Here is a 13,368-nt window from a genome sequence, read left to right on the forward strand (position 1 = left end):
ATCGATCATCGTGCCGCTGAAGGAGGGATGTTGCGACCGCACATCGGCAGGATTACTTAACGTCGGCCGATCCATGCGTGTCGATGGCCGATGCGAACAACGACGGGGTTGTCGGACGGTTGATGAACGATAACGGCGGCGTATAGACAGGTGGGATATCGTTAGCCGCGCGCAAGAAAGTGTGTACCGCTCGTCGCCGCCGTGGGAACGCGAGCGCGAGGGATAGGTAGGAAGCCGCAGCACAGGTGGCGGTGGTAAGGACGGGGCAGAGAGAGAGAGAGAGAGAGAGAGAAAAAAGGAAAAAAAAGGGTACAGCGCTCGCTGTATTGTCCTAAGGGGCGAGACCTGAAAGGACTATGGGAGTATACAATGGAAGGATGTACAACATGTCGGTATAAGTGAATGACATTACTGAAGGGGGGAAAGAGAGAGTGAAAAGGAAAGAGAGAAGGGACAGAGATAGAGAGAGAAGAAGAGAGAAACAGAGAAAGACAGAGAGAGAGAGAGATAAAGAGGGAAAGAGAAAGCGGAAAGAAGCCCCACAACAATGAAGGAACACGGCAACAAACAACATCCGGCGGAACCGGCGGCGAAGACGCTCAAGTCGCTGCTGAAGAAACCGGGCCAGACCAAGGCGAAGTCGCAGAAGCATCGAGTGGTGATCAATGAGAAGCTGAACGAATTCTTCGCGGCGGACTACATAATATTGATAAAGGAGGAGTGCTGCGCCGATTACGAGGAGGATTGCGACTGCTGCTACCAGGAGCACGAGTTCATGCGGCTGGGTAACTGCAAGGAGTGCCGGGCGGAATTGAACCTGCACTTTGGCATCGGCGCCGGCACCGGCACCGGCACCGGCAACGGCAACGGTAGATACGGCGAGATGGCGAGGGGTGTAGAGCAGGCGCTCTGCGAAAACGCCGTACGAGGAGATCATCGCGGCGGAGGGACCCGCGGAAAGAGTCAGCAGGGTCGCGAGGACACGCAAGCGGAGGAGGACGAGGAGGAGGATGAGGAGGAGGCCGACGACGGCGAGGAGGAAGAGGACGAGGAGGAGGAGCGGGAGGAGGAGGAGGAGGACGAGGAGGAGAACGTCGACGGGAAGGTGGAGACGGCGGCCACCTCGGTACAGGAAGGGAAGGACGCGAAGAACGAGCGAGTGGACGCGGCGGAGGACGCGGCGAAAGGACGCCGGGATTCCCAGGAGGAGAGCGGGACCGTGGTTCCGCCGCCACCGCCGCCGCCGCGGCACGATCAGCAGCAGCAGGAAACACTTAGCCCGCCGGAAGGTTACAAAGACGTGTGCTCCGACAGCGAGATCGCCAACGAGACGGAGCAACGTGGCCGCGCGTCCGCGTCCTCCGCAACGTGCACGGAGTGCAATTACTACCAGCAACAGGCATCGGGTAAGCCGACTCTAGTTGTGTTGTTACGTAATTTTGTTATTTTCTCGATTAATACCTCGATGACGGAAGACGTTACTTCCGTAACGTCCCCGTAATGTAATACTATCATTTCTTCGCTTCGACTCTCGCGAGATGTATGTGGAGAACAAAGATGGACTCTACGCATGTTATGAAATTAAAATACCTTCTTACAGCGACGTTTTTTTCCTATGCGGACTATTATGGTTATATTGAGTCTAAGTTGTAATTTACCTGTCGATTATCAAGAAGCAACCTTCAATAATATATCTTCAGTATATTGAAGGAAAAGCCGATTTTTTTTAATTAGAAGCAATTATAGATGGGTGATTGCGGAAATCGATTGAATGTTGCAATTTTGCTAACATGAGGATTTGAAAGGAAAAGGTGAACTCTTTGTATGTAATAAAAGTAAAATATTTTCTTAGAACGACATTTTTTTCTACGTAAACGATTATTTTATAATCGTCTTATATTGATTCTAAATCGCGATTTATCTGTGGATTATCAAAATTCGATGTTTAACAACATATATTGAAGAGGAAAAGCCAATTTTTTTTTATTAGGAGCAATTTATAGTTGGGCGATTGCGGAAATTGCTTTGCCTGAATAGTGCACTTTTGTCTTGAGGATTTCGAATCTACCGAAGCTTTATATATATCTATATCTATAAATATTCCCTCAGTAGGGAATTAACTGCTCGCAAACAGCAGATCTCTTCAACTCCCAGATTCTCATTTGGATAATTGAAGATTAAGGCATAATCTCTTCCGTAATTGAATAAGAATATATTTTAGTAAAAATATCGTTGCTTGATTAAGCGACATTTAATTTTTACAAAAGAACTAATTAATATTTTTGTTCATTTGCGTGACTTTTATCTGATTCGCTCTTTTTGTCATACGAAGAATAATGTTAAAAATAACATAGTAAACGTTATTGTATGATATAAGAATAACTTAAAAGTATTACATTAAAAATGCGAGAAATATGAATACGAATTCTCTACATAAATTTAAAGCAGCACCAAAAAGTCATACAAATGTTCTTCTTGTTAAGGAAGAGAATAGTTTCATAATATTCTGCAACGAGCAGTCGCGTAGCACAAAAGCAACACAACGTAAACCATAGCGTATACTTGAAACTTTAACGTCCAGAAAACTTTTGATATGTACCACCTTGCTGATTAGAGAAGGAAAGAAAATCTAATGCAGCCCGTTACTATCATCTAACAACCGTGTAAAATATTCATTTAAAACACTCGCAACATTAATCATTTGCGGTACCAAATCATAACGGATGTAAGACTGCATGTTGTTCCTTCCTCTTTCCATCCCGATTCTTACGTCTATAATTTCCTCGAAAACTAGGCGCTATTCGCACTTCACTGGAAGTTATACACTAATTTCTATTTGAACAACGGTCCACGATTTCTATTGACAATATCTGATTGTGAATTTTTTACAGAGAAATTCGTTGGAAGAATTTTATTTATCCATTTTGTTTCGAATATTGTCAAAAATTACTCTTATTGTAAAATCAAAGTGAATTTTTTCGGCTTCAAACAAGCTTTTTCTCTATGTTTATTACGGATGTATATATAGAATTTAATACTATTTATACTTTAAATGCTCAATTTGCCATACGTATTAAACCTATTACGTTTTCGCTATTATTTACAATATAATATTTTTCCCAAAATATTTTTCTGTGACGCTCAATTTCAAAACATGGATATGTTATTGGATAGTAGAATTCGAACGAAAATTATTGTTTGATAAATCAAGAGAGATATACTTTACTTTCTAAAAGTCGATTATATACATATATCTGAAAAATAATAATCTCTGTGTGTGTATACTTTTTTGTAAAACCGTTCTTGTAGATGTAAAATCACTTTTGCGAAAAGAGAACAACTTTGAAATATAATAACGTATTACGTTTGCGATTGTAATGAAATAATTAAAAAAAAAATGTTAATAATTCATATGCTTTATGCTACACTTATAGCATGCATGATGAAAGTAATGATGCTACATATCTGAAGTTAAATCTATCAGCTTTAATGGAAAGGTGCAAATTAGAAGAATTGCATCGTTGTTCAGCTCTTTTCTCACACATAACCGAGAAACAGTCCCACGATATCCCTTCACACAGGATGCGAATATAATAATGGTATTGTTTTTCATGAGTCTAGCCACGGTTGGTAAACCGTTTAAGAACATAGCAGGATTTTTATGCGCATTCTTTAGAATACCAAGAGAGTTTAAAAGGGAAAAATATCTGAATCTATAAATATTCAGAATATCATTCTATTTCGATAGTTACAACATAACAGTTTCTTATAACGTTCGCTTTTTTTTTTTTTTTTTAAACACAGGCACTGTATCGTAAAATTTTTTTAAAGGGTCATTCAGTGTTTTTATCAGAAAACTCGTATAGTTGCTATCTGAGAGAAAATAATTCAAATAATTTTTATAAACATCGGTAATCCGTATAATGCTGTCGTCCGTAATTATATTAATCGATTAAAAACTCTGATCAGGATCTATAATCGCGATCACGCAAAATGCCAATGTATGTAGATATAGAGTATAGGTTTATTCGTGTATATCAACGCTCACCGGAAGCGCGGCCTAGCGTAACTCCGGTACTTCCCCGGGAGATACTCAGTAAGAACACTTATATTTCTAACTAAACGGTTTGCGTTTTATGCTACGAAATAATTTGCCTAAATTTTCTAGGAGGCACATTAGACTAGGCACAGGTGTTTGGGGTTCTACAAAATCTCGCAGTTTACAACAAAAGAAAAATAACAGATATTTAAGGTACTTTGTAGGGATTGTATTTTACATAACTTATAGTTCCCCGCATACATTTCATACATGGGCTAAACAAACTTTCAACGTACATTAGATTCATTGAAACAACTTATTAGATTTATTAAAACGTGTCCGACATAAAAGTCCGCAACGTAAAATCTTTACTGTTCGTGTGTATTTTAAATTCGCAACAGGTTGCGATACATACGAATGAGAAGGAAAAACACATGCATCTTCTCCTAATGTGACATTTTTTAATAAGCCACCTCCAAGCTTGGACTCAAATATGTGGTAAAATTATACAAAGCAAATTATATGTAAAACAGACTTTTACGTTCGGGCTTTTTCCATTAAATACATATTTTTTTCTTTGACCTTGTGCTCAAGCAAAATTATCTTTACTTGACATAATTAATAAGATCAAAGAAGAAATATATATTTAGTGGAAAAAGTCCCTTTTTAATTCTCGCAACTTTTGAAATACACGAAATCGCCATATTTCATGGTATAAATATTTTACCACTGCAAACTCTTTGGTAAGTCGGAAAACAAGCTTCGTTTTCTTGCGACATGGTAAGTGATATATGGTATAGCATTACGATATAGAGGAGTGCTAGACTAGAAACTGCAGAAGTTATTCCAAGCTGTCAATCGCTCGATATACACACGGTGCGACTTTGAAAGTACATTAAACATCGATGGCCATCGCTTGGTTAGACCAGTAACTATTCTAATTAGGAAACTCCTTCTCTTCGATTTTGATATCGTTTAAATGAGAAGTTTCTCCTTTAGAAATACCACGATCCTATCGTCAAATTATTTTCAGAACTCTTCTTTTAATTATAGATGAAATATTTATTTCTTTAATATAAATATTCAATATAAAATATATCAAATATACACGTATCAAAATTTAAAAAAAATTGATTCTCATAAAAAAAAAATTAAATCTTGTACAGCTAGAATCCATTGTGAGAAGTAGATGCAATCAATCTGTCTCAGATTTCATATAATTTCGTAACGAAAATTGAACAATTAAAGACTGATGAACGTACAGTTTTTATGTACGTGTTTTTTTATTTATTTGACTTTATTTATTGTCGAATTTATTTTAATTTATGGACTACATGAACGATCTTTGAAGAGTGCGATGATTATCCAGATTCCTATTTTTTCACGGTAAAGTTTTCACTCGCAACTTAAGTAGTGCACGTTAATGAATGTATATTATATCAGAAAGAAAGAAAAAAATGGCGTTCGATGAAATTTCCGGGAAATGAGAGGCAGGTGTTTCTCTACCTGGGAAGTGATCTCAATAATCAAGGGAAAGTACGCGATTTCTGGCACACCACATATATCTCTTCCGCGTATCTGCCGCGACGTCGTAACACACATACCTGATAACAGATAAAGTTTCTAGCGAGGTTTTAACGAGATACTACAGTACAGAAATGGCATTTGTATCAGACACCTCGACTTCGCTTTTCACGGCCATTAATATGGCAGATTTGACGCCCTGCGTAACAAATTCTGCAAGGATCTCGTATTATCCAAAGATCGTTAGTGAGTTATAATATATAGTATACGTTTCACATATCATCTTATTGTCTTGAAGGCTGTAATAAACACGCGCGCTTAATGGAGTAATAATAATGCGCATAATTGCGTAAAGGCGTGAGCTAAGACGTATGAGTTCGATCTTGCCTCTTATGTTCCAGAATGCGAATCGCAAACGAAGGATCGTGGGAATGAACAGGATACGCAGGGCAGCAAGGACACAGTTCACGACGGCAGTCAGAGAAATTTGCAAGAAAAACAGGATAAACAACATCGAGCATCTCACCCCGGTATATCTTTTTTTCATTTCAAATTACTTGAGTATTTTTATTGCGATTTATTTTTAGAAATACAATCTGTCCTGCAGGCAAACATTTATTTATGTCTTTGATTACATCAAGTACCATCTATAACAGGAAAACGCTACATGCTTTCAATCCTTACTATAATCCTCTTACCCTCTTCACAACTTTCAGGCTGCCTTTTCATATTTTGCTGTAAACTACTTTAACTCATTACCTATTGATATTCATTTTTCTTTCTCTGTTTGTACTTTCAGATTAGTTGCTTCTCGTTTATAAATGAATATATTATATCCATCTTAAGTATCGTATTCTTTAAGCCTCAGTATTTGAATAATTTCTTTAATCGCCGATTACATTATTTATTCTATGAGCTCTTACATTTTTATATATCTGTATATATTAATGTATGTATCAGTGTTTATGATCTTCTTTCTATTTATGTAAAGTTTTGTATCTGATTATATTCATTATCATCTATTATTATCATTTTTATTTGTATTAATTTTAACTGTATCAATTTATTAATATTTTTATCATTAATAAATTTTATTATTTTTATTTATATTAATTAGATCTAGAATCTTTTTTTACAGTATTTTTCTGTAGCTTTTGTACTCGCATACATTCTTTATTATTATTATCATTGATTTTATTGTTATTTTTAATTTTATTGATTACAATAAAGGATTAAGGTTTGTAAAAGCAGCATCATTGCTGATGGTTCTTCTTTTGAGAAACGCTGCTCTCTAATACCTTATCTGTATGTAACATCTTTTATCTCTTGCGACTTTAATAAATCTATTGTTATTATATAGTATTGTAATATTGATGTAATTCATGTAGCGATCTATAAAAAATATTATGAGGCATTGTGTAAAGCGGAACGCGAGTATCTCTTTACATAGATAATTTATAACTATGTAACCGATGACCATTAATTTAAAAAATGACGTAAATGAAGATGCGGAAGACGATAAGTTCGAGTAAATTATCGGAGGTGCACGTACCTATCTAACTAACGCTTTTAATGCAGCATGCAATATTCGAGATAAAAAGTTTATATGGTGAAATGTTATCTCGCGCACTAAACGAAAGCGTTCGAAATTTCATTGCGCGTTCGCGGTGCATTTATTTTTCTCGTTTGATTCAAATATACGGTGACTTTGTTCCTAGATCTGCACCATCGTTATCTCGTGGAAACAATAACGATGACGACCGTTACGGAGCGACGCATCGTGCGGGAAATTAGCGAGGAGGAGCGGAAGGATTGCTTCGGGCGATCCGATACGGATAAAGATAAAAGCGTTTGCGATGCCCCAAAGGATAACGGTTTTAATCCGGCGCTTTGTCCCGGGACAGGCGGCTCAATGTCGATCGTTCACGAGAATGCGGCGCAGTTCACCACACGGTGTAACGACTCGGACGTCACAGAGGATCGTGAAGGTAATGCAAACGCCAAAAATTCGACGGGCAACGACAAAAGAGTGGCGACGACCGTGGAAGCGGAACGCATCAGCGATCAAACAACGACGGGCGAACAGTCGCGTGAGCAGGACGCGAAAGAGCTGTCTCTCGTTTTCAAACTGGGCAACGTGTCCCTCGCTAGTAACAGCTTGAAGCCAAATTCTGCGGTGAGACAACTCTTTCCCAACCCAAAGTTCATCTCGCCACCGCCGGTACCGGCCAACAAAGTGAACTCGTCGACCGGCTCCGAACACTCTCAGGATGAAGCGCAGAAGTTTCTGATTACCGCCGAGAGTCTGCGGCTGTTCGATGCGGTTAAAAAGTCGACGGTCCCCGGTGGCTCCTACGAGTCGCCAGAATGCGAGTCCAGCTCGATCAAGAGATCTATCGAGCGGAACACTCTGCGGCGTAGTCTGATCGGCAAGTACAACACGATAACGCGTAAGAAGAATCTGCGGCCAAAAAATCTGTCGCTGGAGGAACGAATCAGGCAGCTCACGTGCGTCGATCAGGACGATGAGAACCTGGACACGACCGACAGCTCTGACAACACGAATTCCGCGAGCGATTCCAAGTACGGTGGAGATCTCTCGATACGAACGTCGCCATTGGGTGAGGAACGGCCTATGTGCGAATCGCTGCCGGCGAGTGTGGCCTCGACGGAAACCACTGCCATTTTAACGATGGTGTCGACGAGATCGAACTCCTTGACGGCGGCGACGGCGGCAACGACGACGACGGCGGGAAAACGGCGAGCGTGTCCACGAACACGCATGGGCATAATTCGATGGGAATGCCGATGTTGGTCACGGACAATCCATCAAATCAATCTACCTACAGGAAGATCACGGATCTGTTCGCGCATAAGAAAAACATCCAATCGAATCTACCAGATCTCGGGATAGGCCCGGGTGGAAGAAATCTTCTCGCCAAAGAGTGCCAATCCAAAAACCCGTTGACGAAAATGAACTCGGATGTGCGAAGGCAATTACTAGCGAGCCTGGCACCGTTATCCTGTGTCACAGTCAACAGTTCTGACAACCAGGACGACTATTACCGAAACGACTCCAGGATGTTGGCATCCTCGAACCGTGAATCGATAAGCTATAACTCGGACTCGTCGTACAGTTTAGAAGACATAGAGGCAGCTCTGAATGGCGACGACAGGAAGTATGCCGGTCAACCGGATGTAACGAGATGCACGCCGATAGGTAGTAGACCCGACATCGGCGATAACACCGCTGACGAGTTGCTCGCGTTCGTCGAGCAGGACAAATCGAGGATGGAAAGAATAAAACGCCGCTACAACGAGACAGAGGATCGTTACACGTTCATTAATGGCTACCATTCCGAGGACAAGGCCGTAAATATATCTGAGAATTATGACGGTAAGGGCATTAAGAATCATGATAGCAAGGACGCGCAGGCAGACAATGAAGAGGAAGAGGAAGATGACGAACTCAACGATTATGGGTTCAATCGACGACCCTCGGTAACGGGTATTAAAACGCAATACGAGGCTACCAACGAGGCCATTCATCGAGCACGAGCTTGCGCCGGTGCAGCTAACAATGATGCGAGATCTGGCTCGATATGGCCGATGTATTGCGATGTAAACGGCGACAAGATCGACGCAAAATCTCTATTGACCGCTGACGGAGTGGACGAGGCGATTCCCATACCTACAGACGCTTACGCCACGATGGGGAGCTTCGAGCGGGACACAAACACGATCAATCGCATAAACACAATGCAGAAGCAAATCGATGACATATATCAGACTATTGCCGAGAGCACGGCGGTAACAGCGAATGTCCAGGGTGTTTCCGAGCACACGACTTATTTGGAGAACGCGATACCACCGCGGCAGTTCGTCAGAACTCCGTCCAGCGACGGTGCCGCGCACCTGTACGCCGAGCACAGAAATGGTCATCACTACTTCCAAGAGCAACAGCAGTTGTCGAGCACACGCATGCTGCGTATCGCGGGTGGCGGTGGTGGTGGTGGCGGCGGAGGACCAACCAGCGGTGGCGACGATATCGCGGGTGCAATATACACCAACACTCTGTCGAAGATGCAACGTCGCAATCCACCGGTGACGATCGCGAACTACCACTGCAACGTGATGCCCGGCGGTACCGTGCCTGCCGTCAGTACCAAGTGCTATCGCACCATGTACTTTGTGCCGTACAGTGGCATGTCGGACCCCACGTATCAGAACATACAGCGTATCCTGCCGCCGCATTCCTCCCCAAACTACGCCAGCCACATCGAGCGTTACCCGTATCCTCGTATAAACAAGACCAATCAGCAACAGGCGTTGTATTATAACACGAATCGTTCCGCGACGTCGCATTCCAATTTAAATACATCGCCACCCATCCCGCCCCCGCCTCCGCCACCACCACCACTCGCATCCGCCTCCAACCCGAATTCCATACCGTTGCAGAGTGCCCAGCAGGCCTTACACCTGCACATACATCCTCATCAAACTGAAGACTTCCGCTCGCCCAACATCGCGTTCTCCCCTGTGCCTCACTCGACGGTACATCCCATGCAATTTCACCATCATCAGCATCAGCATCAACACCAGCATCAGCATCATCACGGCGAAATGGTGTCGTACCGCGTGCCCATGGCGACGCAACAATCACCATCCTCGTACACAGTGATCGCGCCCTCGAGATGTATTCCGGCGAGTAACCAGGACGGCTATCCGTTGTATCCGGCTCATCTGGCACGCGGCGCCGCTACCGCCGCTGGCGGTACCACCGCGACTGCCGTCGCCGTCGCCGCAGACGTGCAAACGCAAACGATCTCCATCGCGGCCGCTTCATCGTTTTCGTCATCGTCATCCTCGTCGTCTTCCTCCTCATCGTCCTCGTCATCGTCTTCGGCATCCGCTCTGTCGTCTTCGTCCTCGTCCATATCGGCCGCTGCCACCGCTTCCCTAAAATGCACCGGAATCATGACTAATAGCAACAAGAACTGCGAATCGGTTCTGGGTACGTCTTATGGTAGCAGCAATGCACAGTCCGTGTCAGGGAACATCACTCCACTCGCGTGCCCGGCGTCATCGTCGTCAGCTGCGACTGTGACAGCAGTCGCCGGGTCTCCGGCGACGGTAATGCAATTACCACGCATCATTAACACGTGCGCAGTAACGGAACGCGGAGTTCCCGAGGGTGCCGCCAGCATGCCCACCCGAGACTTCCCGCAGTCGGCTCTTGGTCCGGCGAACTCGGCGTCACACGTCCTGCTGATGTCCAACTCTTACGTCGATCCCAACACCAGTCTCATGTCCGCTCCGGCCAATACTCCAAACACGGTATACTACGCCATGAATGTCTGAAGAGATCACGAGTAATTTATAATTGCGAATAATGTTTGAAAACACGCCTGAAAAATCTTGCCTGAATGTAAAACGTCTTTATGATGTCTTGTGGATATTGTCCGGGAAGTATTAACTCGTTCGCTGCTATGACGAGTTGTTTTACGCGATTCGTAAACAACAAAGGCGTTCAGTAGAGAGATATTCACCGTCTTTTCCACCAGTGACTGCACACACATGACAGAAATTACTCGTTGTCATCTTAAGACAGTAACATTTCTTGAAGAATGGTAACTAAAAAGGGATTAAGATGCAGTTCTACCTGAATTCTTTTTCAATTCGACTTTTTCTTTTCCCTATGCCTTCTTCGTTTTCTTATTTTTACTTTTTATCTATCCATAGTTTCAATGTTGCAATACCTTTCGATGGCTGATTTTGGCCAAGAAAATCATATCCAAAGAGTCTGTTTCCTTCGATTGATAGACGTACGAGAAATGAATTTTTAAAGAGATGACGAGACTGACGAGAAACGTCTCTGTGTGGGTACCGAAATTTCAAACGTTCTTCAGACACGGAAACACACGCATTGCGAACTTTTCACCAATATATATATATATATATGTATATATATACATATATATCTCAAGAATAGAGTAAAAACGTATATATGTGTACATGTTGTGCTAGATTTATATTTATATTAAATATTCGACATTATTTTCTTTACTAACGTATGCGACTATCCTTCATGCGATACCCATACGTTTTATTGCGGTATAATAACATTAGTTGGAATTATATCACTTTACACAGCTCGTTATCACAATATTGTAATACTGTACAAACTTTCTATGATACTGTAGATATCATCGCGTAGATCTGTGGTTCTAGATTTGTTCCTATCTACAACTTTGTAGATATCGTGACAAAGATATCGATAGTACTTTGTGTTAGATACTATCATCATATTTATGATCTGGCGAAGTTGTTAATTAATTTTCAGTTTTTAGCGACGAGACTTTGTAAATCACGGTTGTTCTAGCCGCCTTAACGTTAAATTGCATTGTACGGGACGACAAAGTGAAAAAAGATTTTGTCACGAGGAAATGTGTCGTAAAAATTCTCTCCCGTAGAGACATGGCTGCCACGTGTATTTATATTTCACGAAATTTTTCCAGAAAGGAGAAACCGTCTCCCATTTTACTGTGTATTTTGTAGTAAAATTGCTTGGAATTTTTCTTCTCCTTAAACGGAGAACGCTGTTCATGAATGTCACTTATACGCTTCATGCCAAATTAAGACGTATCGATGCCTCTAGTCAGTATAAAATTAGTCTACGATAAGAGATAGACGCAAACGCCAAAAATAAAAAAAAAAAAGGGAAGGCTGCGATTAACCCTTACAATTAGTAGTTAATTTCTTAGCGCGTCGTTTTGATTGACAGGCCGCCGCGCCGGGAATCCCTGGATCGTGTAACGGGGAATACCCTGTGGGCCCGTTAGACGCGCGTTAATCGAAACCAAAATTAACGTAGCGTGTTTACCGGTATGTAGAGAAGCGACGATGTTTAACAATAACGAAATTTCTTAAGAACAAGTATTATGTACGCACAGGGAGTAAGTACAAAATGCTCTACGATGCTAGAAGACAAAGGTATTTGTTACGACGCGCTCATCCTTCAGTCACACATTTATACACGCATTTACACACACACACATACACACATCGAGACGTACCAGTTTCATCGGGAAGTCGTTGAAAGTACAACTATCATTTCACGAATATTATCTCATAGTTCGCGTTCATAGATCATTTTATTCTATGAAGACTTGATGGTATGCAGTATAAATAGACAATATAGGGACATACGAATCTACCCCTTTTTTTAGCGTAGCAACTTTCGCCGTTGATCGCTTCACTTTCGAAGCCCGTACCCCCAAATACATACGAGTAGTCCCTTTTAAGATGAGATCGAAGAATAATCGCACGGCCTATTACAGTTTACTCAGCGGAAAACGAAATAGATACTTATTTATTTTCTTCGTGCCAAATCGTTGCAATGATTCGCGGTGTAGCAAGATACATGTCGCAACTTTTTAAGCGATTGAGATATTATAAGGGACAGGTTACGAGAGAGATGTTAAACGCGTCTGACAGTCAATTACGGCGAACTTATGATCTTGATAGGAATTAAAAAAGAAACCAAGTGGAACGTTTTTATCACACCGAAAGGATGAGACGGATGCGATTCGATAACAATTTCCATTTAATAGATGTTAATCGATCGTAACTATGCGACAAGCGTTGGGAGGTGTCACTCTTCGACTTGTTATTCTCTCGCGAGAGTGTTAACACATGTATTGTTCAAATGATAACTCTACATAGTAGGCTACTTATCACGGTGATACGTGAAGCATTAAGAACGGCGTATATCGTGAATATAGAAATTATATTATTATTTATAA

At 41.8% G+C, this 13,368-nt stretch overlaps 1 protein-coding gene across 1 annotated transcript; it reads left to right on the forward strand.

Annotated features, from left to right (window-relative positions):
• Positions 1-486: 486 nt before the first annotated feature.
• Positions 487-11,181, forward strand: LOC108758021 (uncharacterized). The gene is given in 4 exon segments (XM_018502730.1): positions 487-1,406; positions 5,965-6,093; positions 7,282-8,315; positions 8,318-11,181. Coding segments are annotated over 4 exon segments (4,629 nt in total). The 5' UTR covers positions 487-547; the 3' UTR covers positions 10,925-11,181.
• Positions 11,182-13,368: the final 2,187 nt, after the last annotated feature.

Source organism: Trachymyrmex cornetzi, unplaced genomic scaffold (genome assembly GCF_001594075.2).
Source record: "Trachymyrmex cornetzi isolate Tcor2-1 unplaced genomic scaffold, Tcor1.1 scaffold15, whole genome shotgun sequence".
Taxonomy (NCBI): Eukaryota; Metazoa; Arthropoda; class Insecta; order Hymenoptera; family Formicidae; genus Trachymyrmex; species Trachymyrmex cornetzi.